Genomic DNA, 13,986 nt, shown 5'->3' on the forward strand with positions numbered 1-13,986 from the left:
GTCCCTTCTGGCATAGCACTGGCAGCCCCACTACCCACTGATCCTGGGAGCAGCAGGGCATTAGGAGGCATGAACCTAGGAAATGAGGATGTGGAAAACAAACCGGCCATTGTTTGCATTGGGTTATGCAAGAACCACCCCGAAAAAAGCCAACTGCAGATGTTTTCAGCTCTTATGAAAAGATCACAATCTGAACAACACTTTAGATGCTCCTTCCTTGAATCACAATAAGCCAATGCATTGTCTAGCTAATTCCATAAAATGTCCTAATAAAGCTCCACATTTTCTAGCTCTGTATTGTCTACATCACAGAACTGCTGTTTCTATTGAACTACTATTATTTATCAATTACTAAGCTCTGGAATTTTTACCGCAGTCAGGCAAGTTAAGCACTGCTGTAATTAAAGTACTAAGAAATTCCAATCTGATTATCTGTTTTTTCCTGGGATTAATATCTTCTCTGCAAGAGCCAGCCCAGCTGTCTTACCAAGCACATTAAGACTGTAACTTTTGCTTTTATCTCCAGCTGTATTGGATGCAATACACGTGTATCTCCCTGTGTCAGTGACTTGAGCGTTGGTGATTTGCAGGAAACGCCCACTGGAGAGAAACTTGTGATCTCCATCCTCAGCCAGAGCTTGGCCATCCTTCATCCAGGAGATCTGAGGTACAGGGTTCCCTTAATGAAGAAAATTGTAAATATTAGTTGTTGCACAGCCTCCAGGATATGCCAAGGTTTCAAAAAAACTGAAGGATACAGTGTCAGATGCACTTTTAGAATATATCCTTGAGGGACATGTTTTGGAATGTGCATTCTAAAGTCTTTGAGGCCTCCTGAAATAATATACAACTCCTCTTAAACTCCAAAGGTCTTTAGAGAAGAAATATCCCAGCAGCTACTCTCTTGGCTACATTTTACACAGCCTTTATAAAGAGGAGTGCTGTAGTCTTGATGCTAGCACCCTGGTTATTTAAAAACTCCCCCAAACTGAAAATTCCATTAAAAACATGCTGCTCAGAACCAATGACGAGCTACACTGTGGGTTTGATCAGTAAATGTAAGTAGTACTGTATTACTTTTACCTGTCATTTCACATGTTAAGGTAACCCGGTGCTTCTCTTTCACTTTCACATCTTCCAGTTTATTTTCACCCACAATCCCTGGAGGCACTGCAAACAGACAAGGAGACATCATCAGTAAGTCCTATTTACAACCAAGTTAAACTCAACTCAGCCCTAAATCACATCAATCAACAAACAGCTCAGGTCTACCAGAAACGGGTCCAGATGTGAAAGGGTGCAGAGCTAACCTGCCTGGACAACAGACACACACACTCTTCTGCACCCCTCCACCACACAAGTCCATGCCAAGGGCAGGAGAGGACCACAGACTCACAAAGTTCTCACTTCGTTTAGTCTTAAGAGCTAGAGAGATAGTCGGGGTGCTGAGGAGCATGGTCTGTAGGGCAAGATTTCTGAGTCCCCTTAGCATGGCAATGGTGATGAGCCACTGTTAGTGGGGCCAGTTTTGATTTTATGCACCAACAGGTTTTTTAAGTTTGGAAGCAAGTTCTGTCATCATGTATTAAGCAGCAAGTGATTTATTTGTTCAAAACTATGTGCTTAAGTTTAAGAGTTGTTTCTTTTCCAACACTAATTGAAAGCATCTATCTAGAACCCTAGGAAAAGAACCAATTTGTTTAAAAAAATAACTCAGCTTGTCTAGTCACACACCATGTGTGTTGGTTTTTCTTCCTTATTGGCATGCTCAAAGCAATGCAAGAGATGAGAAACAAACAGATGCTGTGTAGAGGCTTAACTGTGTTTTTTGCAAATACAGCTAATTCCATTGAGGCAGATGAACAAACTGAATAGGTCTACAGGCACCTTATTGTGGTACAAACTACGTTCCTCTAGGGAAGCAGAAGAAAAAACTATACCCTTAAAACCCCTATCCACCTCCCAAATAGCTAACAAGGGAACTCTTACTGTACTGACCACTTCATGACTTGTTTCCAAACCATCTTGGTCACCAGGGCGACACAGACCCAGGTGCTACTGCATGAGGGAAGGCAGATTCTGAACGTGTTGGTGAGTAGCTGTGGTGACAAATCAGCTGCTTCTTTCAAAGCAGAGACATTGGTGGATTCAGGCCAAAAGAAAACGACACTACAAATCTAAGTAGGCGTGGAGAGTAATGGGCTGAAAAGGAGACCTATGGCCATTGGGAAGCAAGCCCAATGTCCAAGGGATTTTGGAAGTTGTAACAAAAATGTCAGATTAGGGAGCCAGGTACTAAGCTTTAATAATCCTACAAAAAGCAAATTTACAGCCCAGATTGAAGGCCTAAAGAGAGAGGAATTAAAAGATACTGAGCAGATTATTTGTGATCTACCGCTAAGTTGGAAGCAAAAGTCTCCTAAAAATAAGAATCACAGTAATATGCAGAATTCATTGTCAGCAGAGAAAAATAATGTCACACCAGATATTTTAAATTAATGAAGGTATAAACTAAAGTGAGAAAAAAAATAAAATGGAAAGACGCTTGCATTTCACTTGACTGGAATGGCAAAAAAGTGGCTGAAGTTGGCCTCTGGACAGGAGACGTGGTGAGATGCGGGTTAGTAGAATTTCGCATGTGGGAAGATGTGGCCAATCCTGGCACTCTCACCAACTTGTGATGCAGTTATGATCAAATTCCCTGCTGTGACTGTACATACAATGCAAACCAGACATCTGTATGGGTTCTAGTGTCCAAATGCAACAAGATCTTTCTCACATCAACTAGTGAAGGAATTAGATGGGGGAAAATATAACCGAAAAATCATAAACTTTAGGACTTTTCAGTCAAGCCAAAAGTTAGTATTCATAAATAACCAGAGCAACTCATTGCTTTGGCCCTAAAGTAATACAGTAAGATGTCAACACATATTAATTTCAGAGATATGACAAAGCCACACCAAACATTTTGCAAATATATAAATATTATGTTTATTACACCAAGCTCTCCATGCAATCTGGCTCCTCTGGAACCTCCTACACCAACTCAGAGAAAGACTGTACAGTCTCTGTACAGTTCTTATTTACAGTGAGCTGGTGAATATTCTGTGTTAATATCAGGCCACATTCCAGTAACTTTCCTCTAGAAAGACAAAGAAATTACTGGGGGGAGGGAAGAGAAGATTGAACAATGGAATTTTCCACTTGAAATCAGCTTCACTGAGCAATTTTTCTTCAAGGCAAACAAAGCCTATGCAAAAGATGTTTCCAGAACCCTCATGAACACCCTGCTACTAAAATCTTCCAAAGAAAACAGTAAAACAATGAATGCTTTTCAGTGTTTATCCTCCTCTTCCATTCTACCAGACTTACACTTCCATGAGCTCATCAAATAAACATGAACTGACATGACTGTGAGTTATCCTTTGCAGGAGGAATATGTGTAGGGCAGCTGAAGGCAAGGGAAGCTGAGAGAGCTCAGCACCTTAGAAAGCTCAGCACCTTAGAGAAAAGCAACCTACAGGAAAATGATACACAGGCCTGGTAATTATTGGTAAAAAACAACAAATAGTTTCTAAACCTCAAAGCAGAATATTCTGCAAAAATACTATATTTTAAAAATAAGTGACAAAATCACACATTCACAAACAGCCATCTGAAGAGCTTTCTGTACCAATCCCTCTCTAAATAGATTAGCAGGATCACCCATTACCCTTCACAAGACCAAAACCTCCGCTGACTGAAGGTTTCCACTGGATCAGAGATCTCTATTTTGCTAAAACAATTCTAGCTCCAGTGTTTAATTTTCCTGCTGGTCTTGCCTTTGCCTACACATCTCTGTTGCAACAGATTATTACCACCATGCCACTCAGTTGTACACAGTACAGGCAGTGCTGCACAGCAAGGCTGGTCTTAATAGACAGTATCATCACATGGGGTTCATCTCTCTGCATGTGAGCATTAGGTGCAAGAGTTCACATGACTTTCTTATAATTTCCTGGGGCTGTAGATTTCTTTTCACTTGAACCAGTTTAAATTCATGCCAGGGTGAAAAGATATAACACTATTTCCCTGACCACACGCTCGTGTCATCTCCCCTTCACCAGTACCAGTGTTTATGGCCTGTGTGGTGAAGCAGCAGGGAATGGATCTGGCTGAAAACAAACTTGGCCAGGAAAACAAAAAAAACACCCATCAACTGACTCAGCCTGTTCATCAGGCCCAAGGGAGACTGGAGCTCTGAGCACCAAGAAACAGAAGAGAAGATGGAAGGCCAGCTGTCAGTATCCCCCAGACTCCTACCCAACTGAAATAGCCACCTCACTGAAGCCAATTTCACTGACATCATTCCTTTTCAGAAGAGAAACAAACCACAAAACAGAAGGAGCTGTCAGTTACTACAAATTATGCCACATTAATTAAAAAACTTAAAACAGAAAACTCACTTCTCTTTGAAAACTGTTTTTCTGACCACCTTACCAAAGGTATTTTCCCCCTCCAAGGACATATGTTTTGGCACAAAACTTTTACAATACCAGCAAAGTATACAGCAGACCCCTTATCTTTTTCTACAAAATTACCCTGAACTTACCTAGAACAGAAAGGTCAAAATCCTTCCTCACTTCTCCTGCAGCATTGGTGACCACGCAGGTGTACCGACCTTCATCCGCCACGCGCGTGTGCGTCAGGCGGAGCGCTCTGCCTCCTGAGGAGAAAGCCAAAACACCTGCAGTCATTCAAGTCCTGCTCCAACCAACGTGCTCCCAAACTGTCTGTGCTAACTCCTACACTTCTTTTATGTGCTGGTGAAATTTACAGCTGTACATTTTTTTTTCATGCGCTTTGGTTTTGGTGAACAAGGAGTAGTGAAAGCCACTGACCTTACTCATACTCCCATCACTTCTGCATGTGTGCTCAGGCCCTTTTTTTCCCCATCAGAAATCATATTTAAATGAATTTTGAGGCATTCAGACATTTTCTGAGAATTTCCAGAGGAAATCAGAGACCAACCAGAACAATCACTGAAAACTTCAAGACACATGTGACAAGTTTGTGCAGAGAAAATTAACCCTGCTCCCCACAGGCCACTCAGACTACAGGCAGGGGTACAGGGCACATGTAATTCCTTGAGCAGTGCAGACACTTGGGATGTGGCAGGAACTCTGGGCTTGCAATATGCAAAGTTTTGTGCAGGTACTTCTATGCAGAGAATTTTGACAGAACACAGAGTCTCAGGCAGCACAAGTCTTGTTCACATGAGCACTCTGTTATACTGAGAATTGTGATGACTACCCAGGAAAAATAATACAGCCTCATCAGATGTGGGGGGGTGAGGTGTGTACATGTAAAAGTAAGTTTATTTTTATAAATGCAAACATGCCATAAGGGTATTTTCACATGCACACAGATAAGGAAAAAAATTCCTCTCCTCAATTCTAGTATTGGTATTAACTGTGCCATCAATAACAACAGGTGACAACAGTACTGGCTTGCACATAATGTTTTAAACTAACACATTTCTCCTAACACTACAGCACAGCAGTTGCCAGAACACATTTGCATCAGCATGCTGGTCTAAAAGGTTTGCAAATACATTTGACCAAAAGACCAGGAGTCTCACTGCTTTTCCCTAGCAGAATGATTTCTCTTTGCTTCCTTTTGGGCAGAGGAACAGCAAAACAAACAGCAGTGAGCATGCAAGTGTGAAACCAAATGTGGTGGCCATGCTTCAGCTTTTCCAGTTTCTCATTAGCAGCTCTCCCATTAAAAATCACAATCTCACAGTACATCACATCTGAACCATGTGTGTCCTGCCTGTATGTTTCTGGGCATGTGCTTTGAAGGAAAAACAGCTGACCTAGCCTGATGCTTGTGCCTGTGCCCAAGGAATATTCCCTGCTGGAGGGATGTCTGTGAGACTGAGGAAGGTTCAGTCTTTGCAGAATCATGTCACCCTGATCCTTTCCTGACATCCATATCCTGGACAAAGCCATGCAGAAGCAAAATGAAGCAGCTTTCTGCCTGCAGAAGAACATCTCCCTGTAGTGTCACATATTTGCACACCCAGGGCTCCAGTGCTGAAGCATGATATGATCTTCTACATTTAGCTAAAATTTAATAAAAGCTTTGATCCTTCCTACAGCTAGCATGCATTAGTGCATGGCCTGCAAGGAAAGCAGATGTGGAATTTTTTTCTAAAGGATGTAGGAAAGATCATTAAAAAGAAACAAGGGCATAGTATCTGAATTAACAGACTCGAAGTTGCCAGCAGTGTGTCCACACATTTAAATCATCTGCAATGCCAAGTATGTTTTCAGTCAACAGAACTAAATCTTGCTTTGGCAAAGTATTTTACCTCTTAAATTAGTCAAAAAGGGGGATTTGTTGATGTTGGTTTTTTTACAGCTGTACAAGCACAAATGAAGTTCCAAATGCCATGTTGGTTACAGTTCACTACCACAACGTGTCGTTTTTTAAAGAATTGCACAAAAGCACAAAGTTTGCTGGAAAACAAAGCACTGAGTTCTGGCCTCTTTTCCCCACTCCCACTGCAGCTAACATTCAGAGACAATAAACATCTTTTTGTCTCTCACCCTTCCTGACTCTGCAGTCCGGGTGGTGATATTAGCGTGGGTGTAGAAATCAACAGACAGAAGAGAAACAATCAAGCTATGGAGAAATTATTTTTTGTTGATAGCAACTTTGCACAAGAAGGAACACAAACCAACTCAGACAGTCAGATTAATATAGAATCATCATCAGACACCCACTCCTTTTTCCATGCACCATATGTAAAAATGGGAAAGCAGAAGGCAGGACTACCTGTTAAAAACAACTACTCATGTTCAAAACTATATGAATGATAAAAATTCTGAAAGATACCAGCTTCAAATCTAGTCTTAGCAGGGCTTCTAAACACCTTCTAGATCCTTTACCTGTCTGGTGAATATGAACATTAACATTGACCAAGGTGAGTCTATTTTGCCTGTAACTGAACTGGTGAGCAATCTCCCTGTCTTTATTGCAACCTACAAACTCTATCTTATTTTCTCCCCTTGTCCTGTTGAGGGGAAGGAATGAGAGGGCAGCTGGGTGGGCATATGGCAGCCAGAAAAGGCCCACCCACCACAGGGCTGCAGTGTGGATACCTGCTCCAACAGGATCTCCCCATGGACTGAGGAAAAATACCTGCTTTAGCACTTGAAAGTCCTCCTCTGTCTCCAACCTGCTTGCAGGGCTGTTTCTCACACTTTTCTCCTTGCTGCCACACTGCATTTTGACCTTTCCTAAATGCTGTTTCACAGAGGTGAACAGAGCTGTGCCCTGCAGGGGGGTCCTAGGAACCTTCAGCAAACAGCTGTGCCTGACAGGGGCAGCCCCAGCCCCTCCTCACATAGGCTGCCCCTGCAGCCCCCCCTGCCAACACTTTGCCTCCAAAACCCAACACACAAACACACCAGTGTCAGTAACAGCAACACCCCAGCTGTCTCCTTCGGGCCACAGTGCCATGGTGTCCCAACAGGCCATGAACCTTCCAGCTCCTGCTATGTGCATTTGATGACATTCTGGAGATCTGATGCAGTTAACTCCAAGGCCAGGAAGTACTGACATGCATTAATTTCTGACTCTCATGAATAGGTTTCCCTTTGGTTTTGTATACAGATTCAAAAAAAATGAAAGATGTGCTTTGTTTATTGTTATGTGTATTCTCTTCAAGATTTATTATTTTTTTTTACTTTAAGAATAAAACAACTGAAGAGCAAGAGGTAGAGAAACTAGCCAAATAAAAGAGCTACCGCAGTACATGTGTTGGCGCTGATAAAGCAAGATGTTACCATTTGACATATTTCTGGAAATAAGCACTGGACTAACTCACACCAGCAGCCACAATAATGGCTATTCCATGGCACAGACCACACCTCTGGCCCACACACATTAAGTTTGGGAACAGCTTTAAACGTTTGCATGAGCTCTTCACCAGGAGCTCCAGCCAACCTGACCCCAACTGCCAAAAAGCTTCACAGTGAGTAACAGCTTCTCTTCTCTCCTTGTCCTTACAGACTATTAAACCAATCCTTCCCCGTGAAATACCTGCACTAAAGATGCAGAGGGTCCTTCCTTTTTCTTTTCTTTAACGACCTATTTATTACTTTTGTACCTGAGAGGATTCGCAGTGAGCTGTTGGAAGTGACGGGCCATCCATTCCTGAGCCACGTTATTGATGGCAGGGGAATTCCTGAAGCTTCACAGATCAGGGAGACAGGATTCTTCTCCACAATGCTGATGTTTTCAGGCATCTGCAGGTCACCAGCAATACTTGGGGGAACTACAGAACAGGATTAATTAAAAAAGCATACTTCAGAATAAATAAAAACTAATTTTGCTCTCAAAACATCCAAACAGTAATACACTGAAGCTAAGACAAGCTTGGCAAGTGAAGAGCTACAAAACGGAGACATTAAATACTATTAATGACAACTTCTCACTGTGTAACTGCATGGCATATTAGCATTAATTCTACCAGTTCTAGTACCTTTATTTGATGGCTAAAGATCCCTAGTAAGTAACAGTTTATAGTATTTCTGTCCACTCTATGCTAATTATAATTCCCAACAGAAACACTATGAAAAATCCTAACATTGACAGAGTTACATGTTTTTTTTCTAATGGCAAGAACAACTCCCTATTAAAATAAATATCACAAATTTATTTTTAGGTTTTCTTCGTTAGAAATATGAAGATTCCCACTTTGGAAGCTGTTCTACAACTCATAGTTTAGAACATAAAGCCTGGGGTCAAGACTTGGCCAACATCCTCCAGCACTGAAAATACCTTGAGGAGGGTTAAAGTTCCTTTTCACCCTAAAGTTTGATAACACAGCAAACATTCCAAATAAAACAAACAAACAAACATAAATAAATAAAACTGCTAAATAAAGTAGGCCTCTCATTTTTGATAATGAGAATTCCTGTGTTTAATTTCACAGTATGAACATGAATATTCAGTGCTCAATTAAGTGAAAAAGTCATATGTCAAAATTCCAGTGCCTGTAAAACAATAGGATGTTCCAATCCATTCTGTTAAGTCTGATTACAGGGACAAATTAAGAGTTGCAGGTACCATCTTTAAATTCTTCTGATGGTGCCAAATTGGAGAACCTGATAATTATGTACTTCAGATATTGGCAGTCCCTGGGTAACTGTCCCCTGGTAGCAGCCACTATCAGGGTGCTCTCAGTTAAACCTTGATTTCCATCTCCCACAACAGAATATTTCTCACCATGACTCCCACCCCAACATCCTATAAAATTATACCATATCTTGGTTTTCTCCTCTCAGGAGATGGAGCTGGTGGGGGTGGATTGTTATTAACAGGGACAGAGGTAAGATTTTAAAGTGTTCAAGAGTTTAAAATGGGATCTTGATTTTTCTAACACTGCAACTGGAACTGCACCATGTCTAAAGGCTGCAATAGATACAGGGGCGCATTTAGCCACACAACTACCTCCTGGGTGCCCTTCGATGCACTTAGAGGTCTAATTTGTTCCTGTTACGCCTGCCCCCCCTTTTGCACATACTCACCATGAACACTTAAATCGTATTTCATGTCAGCCAGCCCTGCCACGTTGGCAGCCACGCAGACGTAGCGGCCGGTGTCGGACACCCGGGCGTTCCGCAGGTGCAGGACGCGGCCCTGGTGGCGCAGGGCGATGTCCCCGCTCCCCGGCAGCGCGCGCCCGTCCCTCAGCCAGGACACTGCTGGCTGGGGAGTGCCCTGGGCCTGGCACTCCAGGGAGATCTCACTTCCCTGGGTGACCACCACTTCTGACGGGTGGCTGCCGCTGTTCAGTATAGTCGGTCGAACTGGAAAAGAAGCGCAGTTTAGACGTCAACTTGGAAGCTCCTTCTCGGGATCTTCACCCCTTTCGGAACGGAATAATAATCAAGCTTGCCAGATCAGCGTGTAATAAAGTTGGGTTTTTGAGGGTTGGCAAATCAGTCGGGGGCTCTCTGCAATTTACAGAATTTTCCACAGGGCTGGGAAAAGTCACAAGGACACTCCAAAAGGTTTTTAGAAAAACAAACTTCAAGGCGATTTTAAAAATGCAAACATGAGAAAAATTTAAATAAAATTACTGCCTGTAATTCAGTCAATTCCTACAGATCCTTGAACATTTTCTCATTCATGGGACTGTTTAAAATAACTCCTTTTATTCCTGACTGAAATACAGAATTTTCAAGAAAATGGAAAATAGTTGTCTTTACTATTACAGTTTGATGACAAGACATTACACTACATAAAGAGGTTACATTCCTGTAATCTGTGGTCAGGTGCACTTGCAACAGGTATATGCAACACCTTGCTCAAGCTTTGATGCCAAATTGTCAAAATTTTACTTATTTAACATTCTCCTTGGAGTACCCTTAAATTGTCCTTTACTCTTTGAAAACCCTGCAGCTTAACATCCCCGGACTGATAACACTGCCACAATGCAACCCTACTGCAGAACTGCTGAGCTGTGAACAGAAGTTTCACAGTAGCTTACTGTATACTTGCAAGCTGTATTCCTTCTTTGCACTTCCAGCTACATTTGAGGCAACACAAGAGTAAGATGCAGCATCAGACTTTTCAGCAATTGAAATCTGTAGCTGTCTGCCTCCGGACAAGATCCGCACCCTTCCTGAAAGGTCAGCCACCAGTGGAGAGCCTGCAAGAGACATTCTTTCAGATAAAACCACAGACAATGGTAATGAGTTTGCTCATGCAGTGCAAAGTCCACAGGCTCATTTTAAAATGATTGAGCTGCACAGCTGTCCAGTTTAGAACTGCTCTGTGAGAGTCTTCCCCGACATCAGACACCTCAGGCAAACAGGTGCTGAGGACTTCCCGCACTAATCGTTGAGTTCATGATATACAGCAACCTGAGCTAAAGCACAACAGCTCTCATCACACATCCATCCAGAAAGTTCTGGGTGCTTTCACTGAGCAGAACAACCCTTTGAGTAAGATCTGCCTGTGCAGCATGTAACCGTCCTGCCCAGCGCCGTGTCGCGCCACCGGCGCCAGGCAGGCACACACTTCTGCCCATGGTGTCCTCAGCAGAAACATGGCCACAAAAGAACATCACATCCTCAATATTACACCAGCAAAATTTTCAATCTCGGAGCCCTCAGATTAGGCAACTTACCTTCATCCTTCCAAACTGGGGGGAGACTTTGTGACAGAAAGAATTCACCTGCCCCTGATCATTCTTACAAAGTGAATGTTTATGTCCCACTTGAGCTTTTAAAATCCTATTAACAAGTGCACCAAATATCCAAGAGAACAAAAAAAAAATCTGTGTCTCAATTAATATTCTAAACTGCACTACTTATCTAACTGCCTTTCTGAAGTCTCCAAAAGGTTCAGGTTTCCTCTCTGTCATCTCACTGCATATACCTTGGCCTTGCAGTACGTCATTAGAACATGTCATACGATGCCTTTTTGGCTTCCAAGAGACAGGGTTTAAAAATAACTTGATAAACTTCATCTTCTCTGAAAATTTTATGTAGTAAAGTAAGTGTTTCATCATTAAAATTTTATCTTTCCAGAAGACAAAATTAATTAAGGTGGGCACATATCACACTGTATTGTGCCTTCTAGAAAAACATGATGAATGGGTAAGATTGATTAATAACACAAGAATTACTATACTGGAAGAGTTCAGTAACTTACTTTGCCTAATGTTGGCTCCAAAGGTGCTTATGCTTAAAAGAAGGTATTTAAAATACCTGCTTTTGTCTCCCAGTTCATCAGGTGTTTGTCAATGTTATTTTAACCCCTAAAGCAAAAAGGTGTGCAGACTTCTTTCAAATATTAAGATGGGATGAGAGAAAGGCTCAGTATATCCCAAAAGCAATTACTACAACTAGATGCATTTTGATGGCTTGGCAGTGTGCCAGGGCTGCAAACCAAAGGACACCCCAGAGAATATGTTTAGGTTACACAGCAGAACAGGGCAAAGTCCCTTGATCCAGCACCACTGGATTTCAGTGACTCACAGCCTTCTTGTCTGGGACCCACCAACAAGGCTTGATGCTGCCTGGCTGCACTGTGGCAAGAAGGCACTTCGAGAGGGGCTAAGTGATTCATTAACTGTTCATTTTGTAAAGTCAGCTCAGGGATCTCTGCACTGTGCTTCTCCTGCATGCCTTTTGGAACAATGATACCTGATCCAGGCAGAGGTGAATAAAAGAAGGGAATAATCAACTACTGTAGCTCATTTTCCTCAGTAGCAGAATTATTTAGACATCTGCATGACTCAACTCCTCACAACACACAAACATGTTCATGGGAAAAAGAAAACCCAGCAGGTCAAAATTATCACATTTGCTTTATAAACCAGACAACAGCCAGTTACTCACCATTCTTTTTCCAGGTGAGACTGGGTGGTGGGATGCCACTGGACTCACATATCAGGCTTATCAAGCTCCCTTCAATCACTGTCAGTTGAGAGGTGTCATCTGAGCCATAAATACTTGGTGACACTGAGAAGAAAAGCCACAAATTAGTCCCATTATGCTCTACAGCAATTGCAAGGCTTGTATTCTCTTGCTGGCAATGCCAACCAGACCCTGTGTAGGGAATGATGCACTTGGGAATAACAGGCTTAGAAAAAATTTTCTACAGCAATTTTTATGATTCAGTGCTGATAACTTTGCAGATCAAACAAAGCAAGGTACATCAACTTTTATTGATCTGAATTTCCACATTTCAGCATTTAAAAAAGTAGAAAACTGGTAGGTTACTTTAAATGGCATTAGAGTGCACAAATATGAGCTATGGATACAAAACCAGTTAGTTCAGCTCTAAACTACTGTTAGGCAAACCTAGCCTGACAAAGACCTATGAAGTAGCTGCTATTAATTTAGAACCAAACCAAAGAAATTTGAAAATTGTGTCGCACTTTCTTGGGACAGTTAAACTACAACAAATGTAATAACATTTCCCTGCATGAACCTCAGCAATTGAGCATTTAGGAACTATAGGAGCATTTTAGTGTCTCACAGTGTAATTTCTCTCTGACCTCTGCTCCCATTCCTGGAAAAAGCTTAATAAATCTTACCCCAAATATTGACATTATAGTTCTTTTCCGTTTTCCCAGCAACATTTGTAGCTTCACAAGTGTAACGACCAGTGTCCTGTACTTGAGCGCCTTCAATCTAGGAAGAAAACAAGAAACTGGATTTCTTCTTCTTACATTGTTACACGTGAAGCTTGCAGGGAGAGGTTGTTCATGTTTCAATTTTTATTTTTACATCTGTCTCTCTAAATAGCAGTAATACAGCATCATTCCTGCAGGATCAGTCACAAACACCTCGGTGCATACGATCTCCCTCGCTCCTCTCCACTGCAGCAGAAGACCTAACGCTGCCCATTCTCTAAGGGCTATCTGGAGCCTTCAGGGTGGGAATACTCCCCAGACAGCAGTGGCCACTGAAGCATGACCACCCAGTTTACCTTCAGTAGGCTTCCATCTTCAGAGATGCTGAGACCTGGCTTCTTCAGCAAGGGCCGCCCGTCCTTGAGCCACATCAGCACGGGTGGGGGGACAGCGTTGCCCTGGCAGAGCAGCTCCACTGCTCGGCCCATGAGCACAGAGACATTCTGCTCCTCCCCCATGATGTCTGGTGGAACTACAGCAACACATCAGAAGAAGGACCTTTAGGCACTGCAGACCTCTCAGAGTAAACATACTGCGGAGTTAACAGTCTCCATTTAACAAAAATAAAACTGCAGTTACTACCTTTCTGACACAGAATTTAAGTCTCTTTTACAACACCAAAAGCACTAGATTAATTGTTGTTACTTACAGAATGCCCTCTACATAAGATCTCTCAAGATAGTGAGATACCAGCTACAGAGAAACCATGTAGAAAAGCCAAGACTAGGAAAAAAAACCAACACAACTTGAAATGGAAAGGAAATCATCAGTATATATAGAAT

At 42.1% G+C, this 13,986-nt stretch overlaps 1 protein-coding gene across 1 annotated transcript in view; it reads right to left on the bottom strand.

Annotated features, from left to right (window-relative positions):
• HMCN1 (hemicentin 1) overlaps positions 1-13,986 on the bottom strand; it is a 193,881-nt gene that overhangs the window by 56,251 nt on the left and 123,644 nt on the right. Inside the window, exons 42-50 of the mRNA XM_009997856.1 lie at positions 13,501-13,676; positions 13,106-13,202; positions 12,405-12,527; positions 10,547-10,708; positions 9,582-9,863; positions 8,159-8,326; positions 4,592-4,705; positions 1,084-1,170; positions 488-679 (exon numbers count right to left, since the gene is read on the bottom strand). Of these exons, the coding sequence (XP_009996158.1) occupies positions 488-679; positions 1,084-1,170; positions 4,592-4,705; positions 8,159-8,326; positions 9,582-9,863; positions 10,547-10,708; positions 12,405-12,527; positions 13,106-13,202; positions 13,501-13,676 (1,401 nt within the window). The remainder of the gene's footprint in view (positions 1-487; positions 680-1,083; positions 1,171-4,591; positions 4,706-8,158; positions 8,327-9,581; positions 9,864-10,546; positions 10,709-12,404; positions 12,528-13,105; positions 13,203-13,500; positions 13,677-13,986) is intronic.

This window comes from Chaetura pelagica, unplaced genomic scaffold, assembly GCF_000747805.2.
Source record: "Chaetura pelagica isolate M959 unplaced genomic scaffold, ChaPel_1.0 scaffold655, whole genome shotgun sequence".
In the NCBI taxonomy this organism is placed as follows: Eukaryota; Metazoa; Chordata; class Aves; order Apodiformes; family Apodidae; genus Chaetura; species Chaetura pelagica.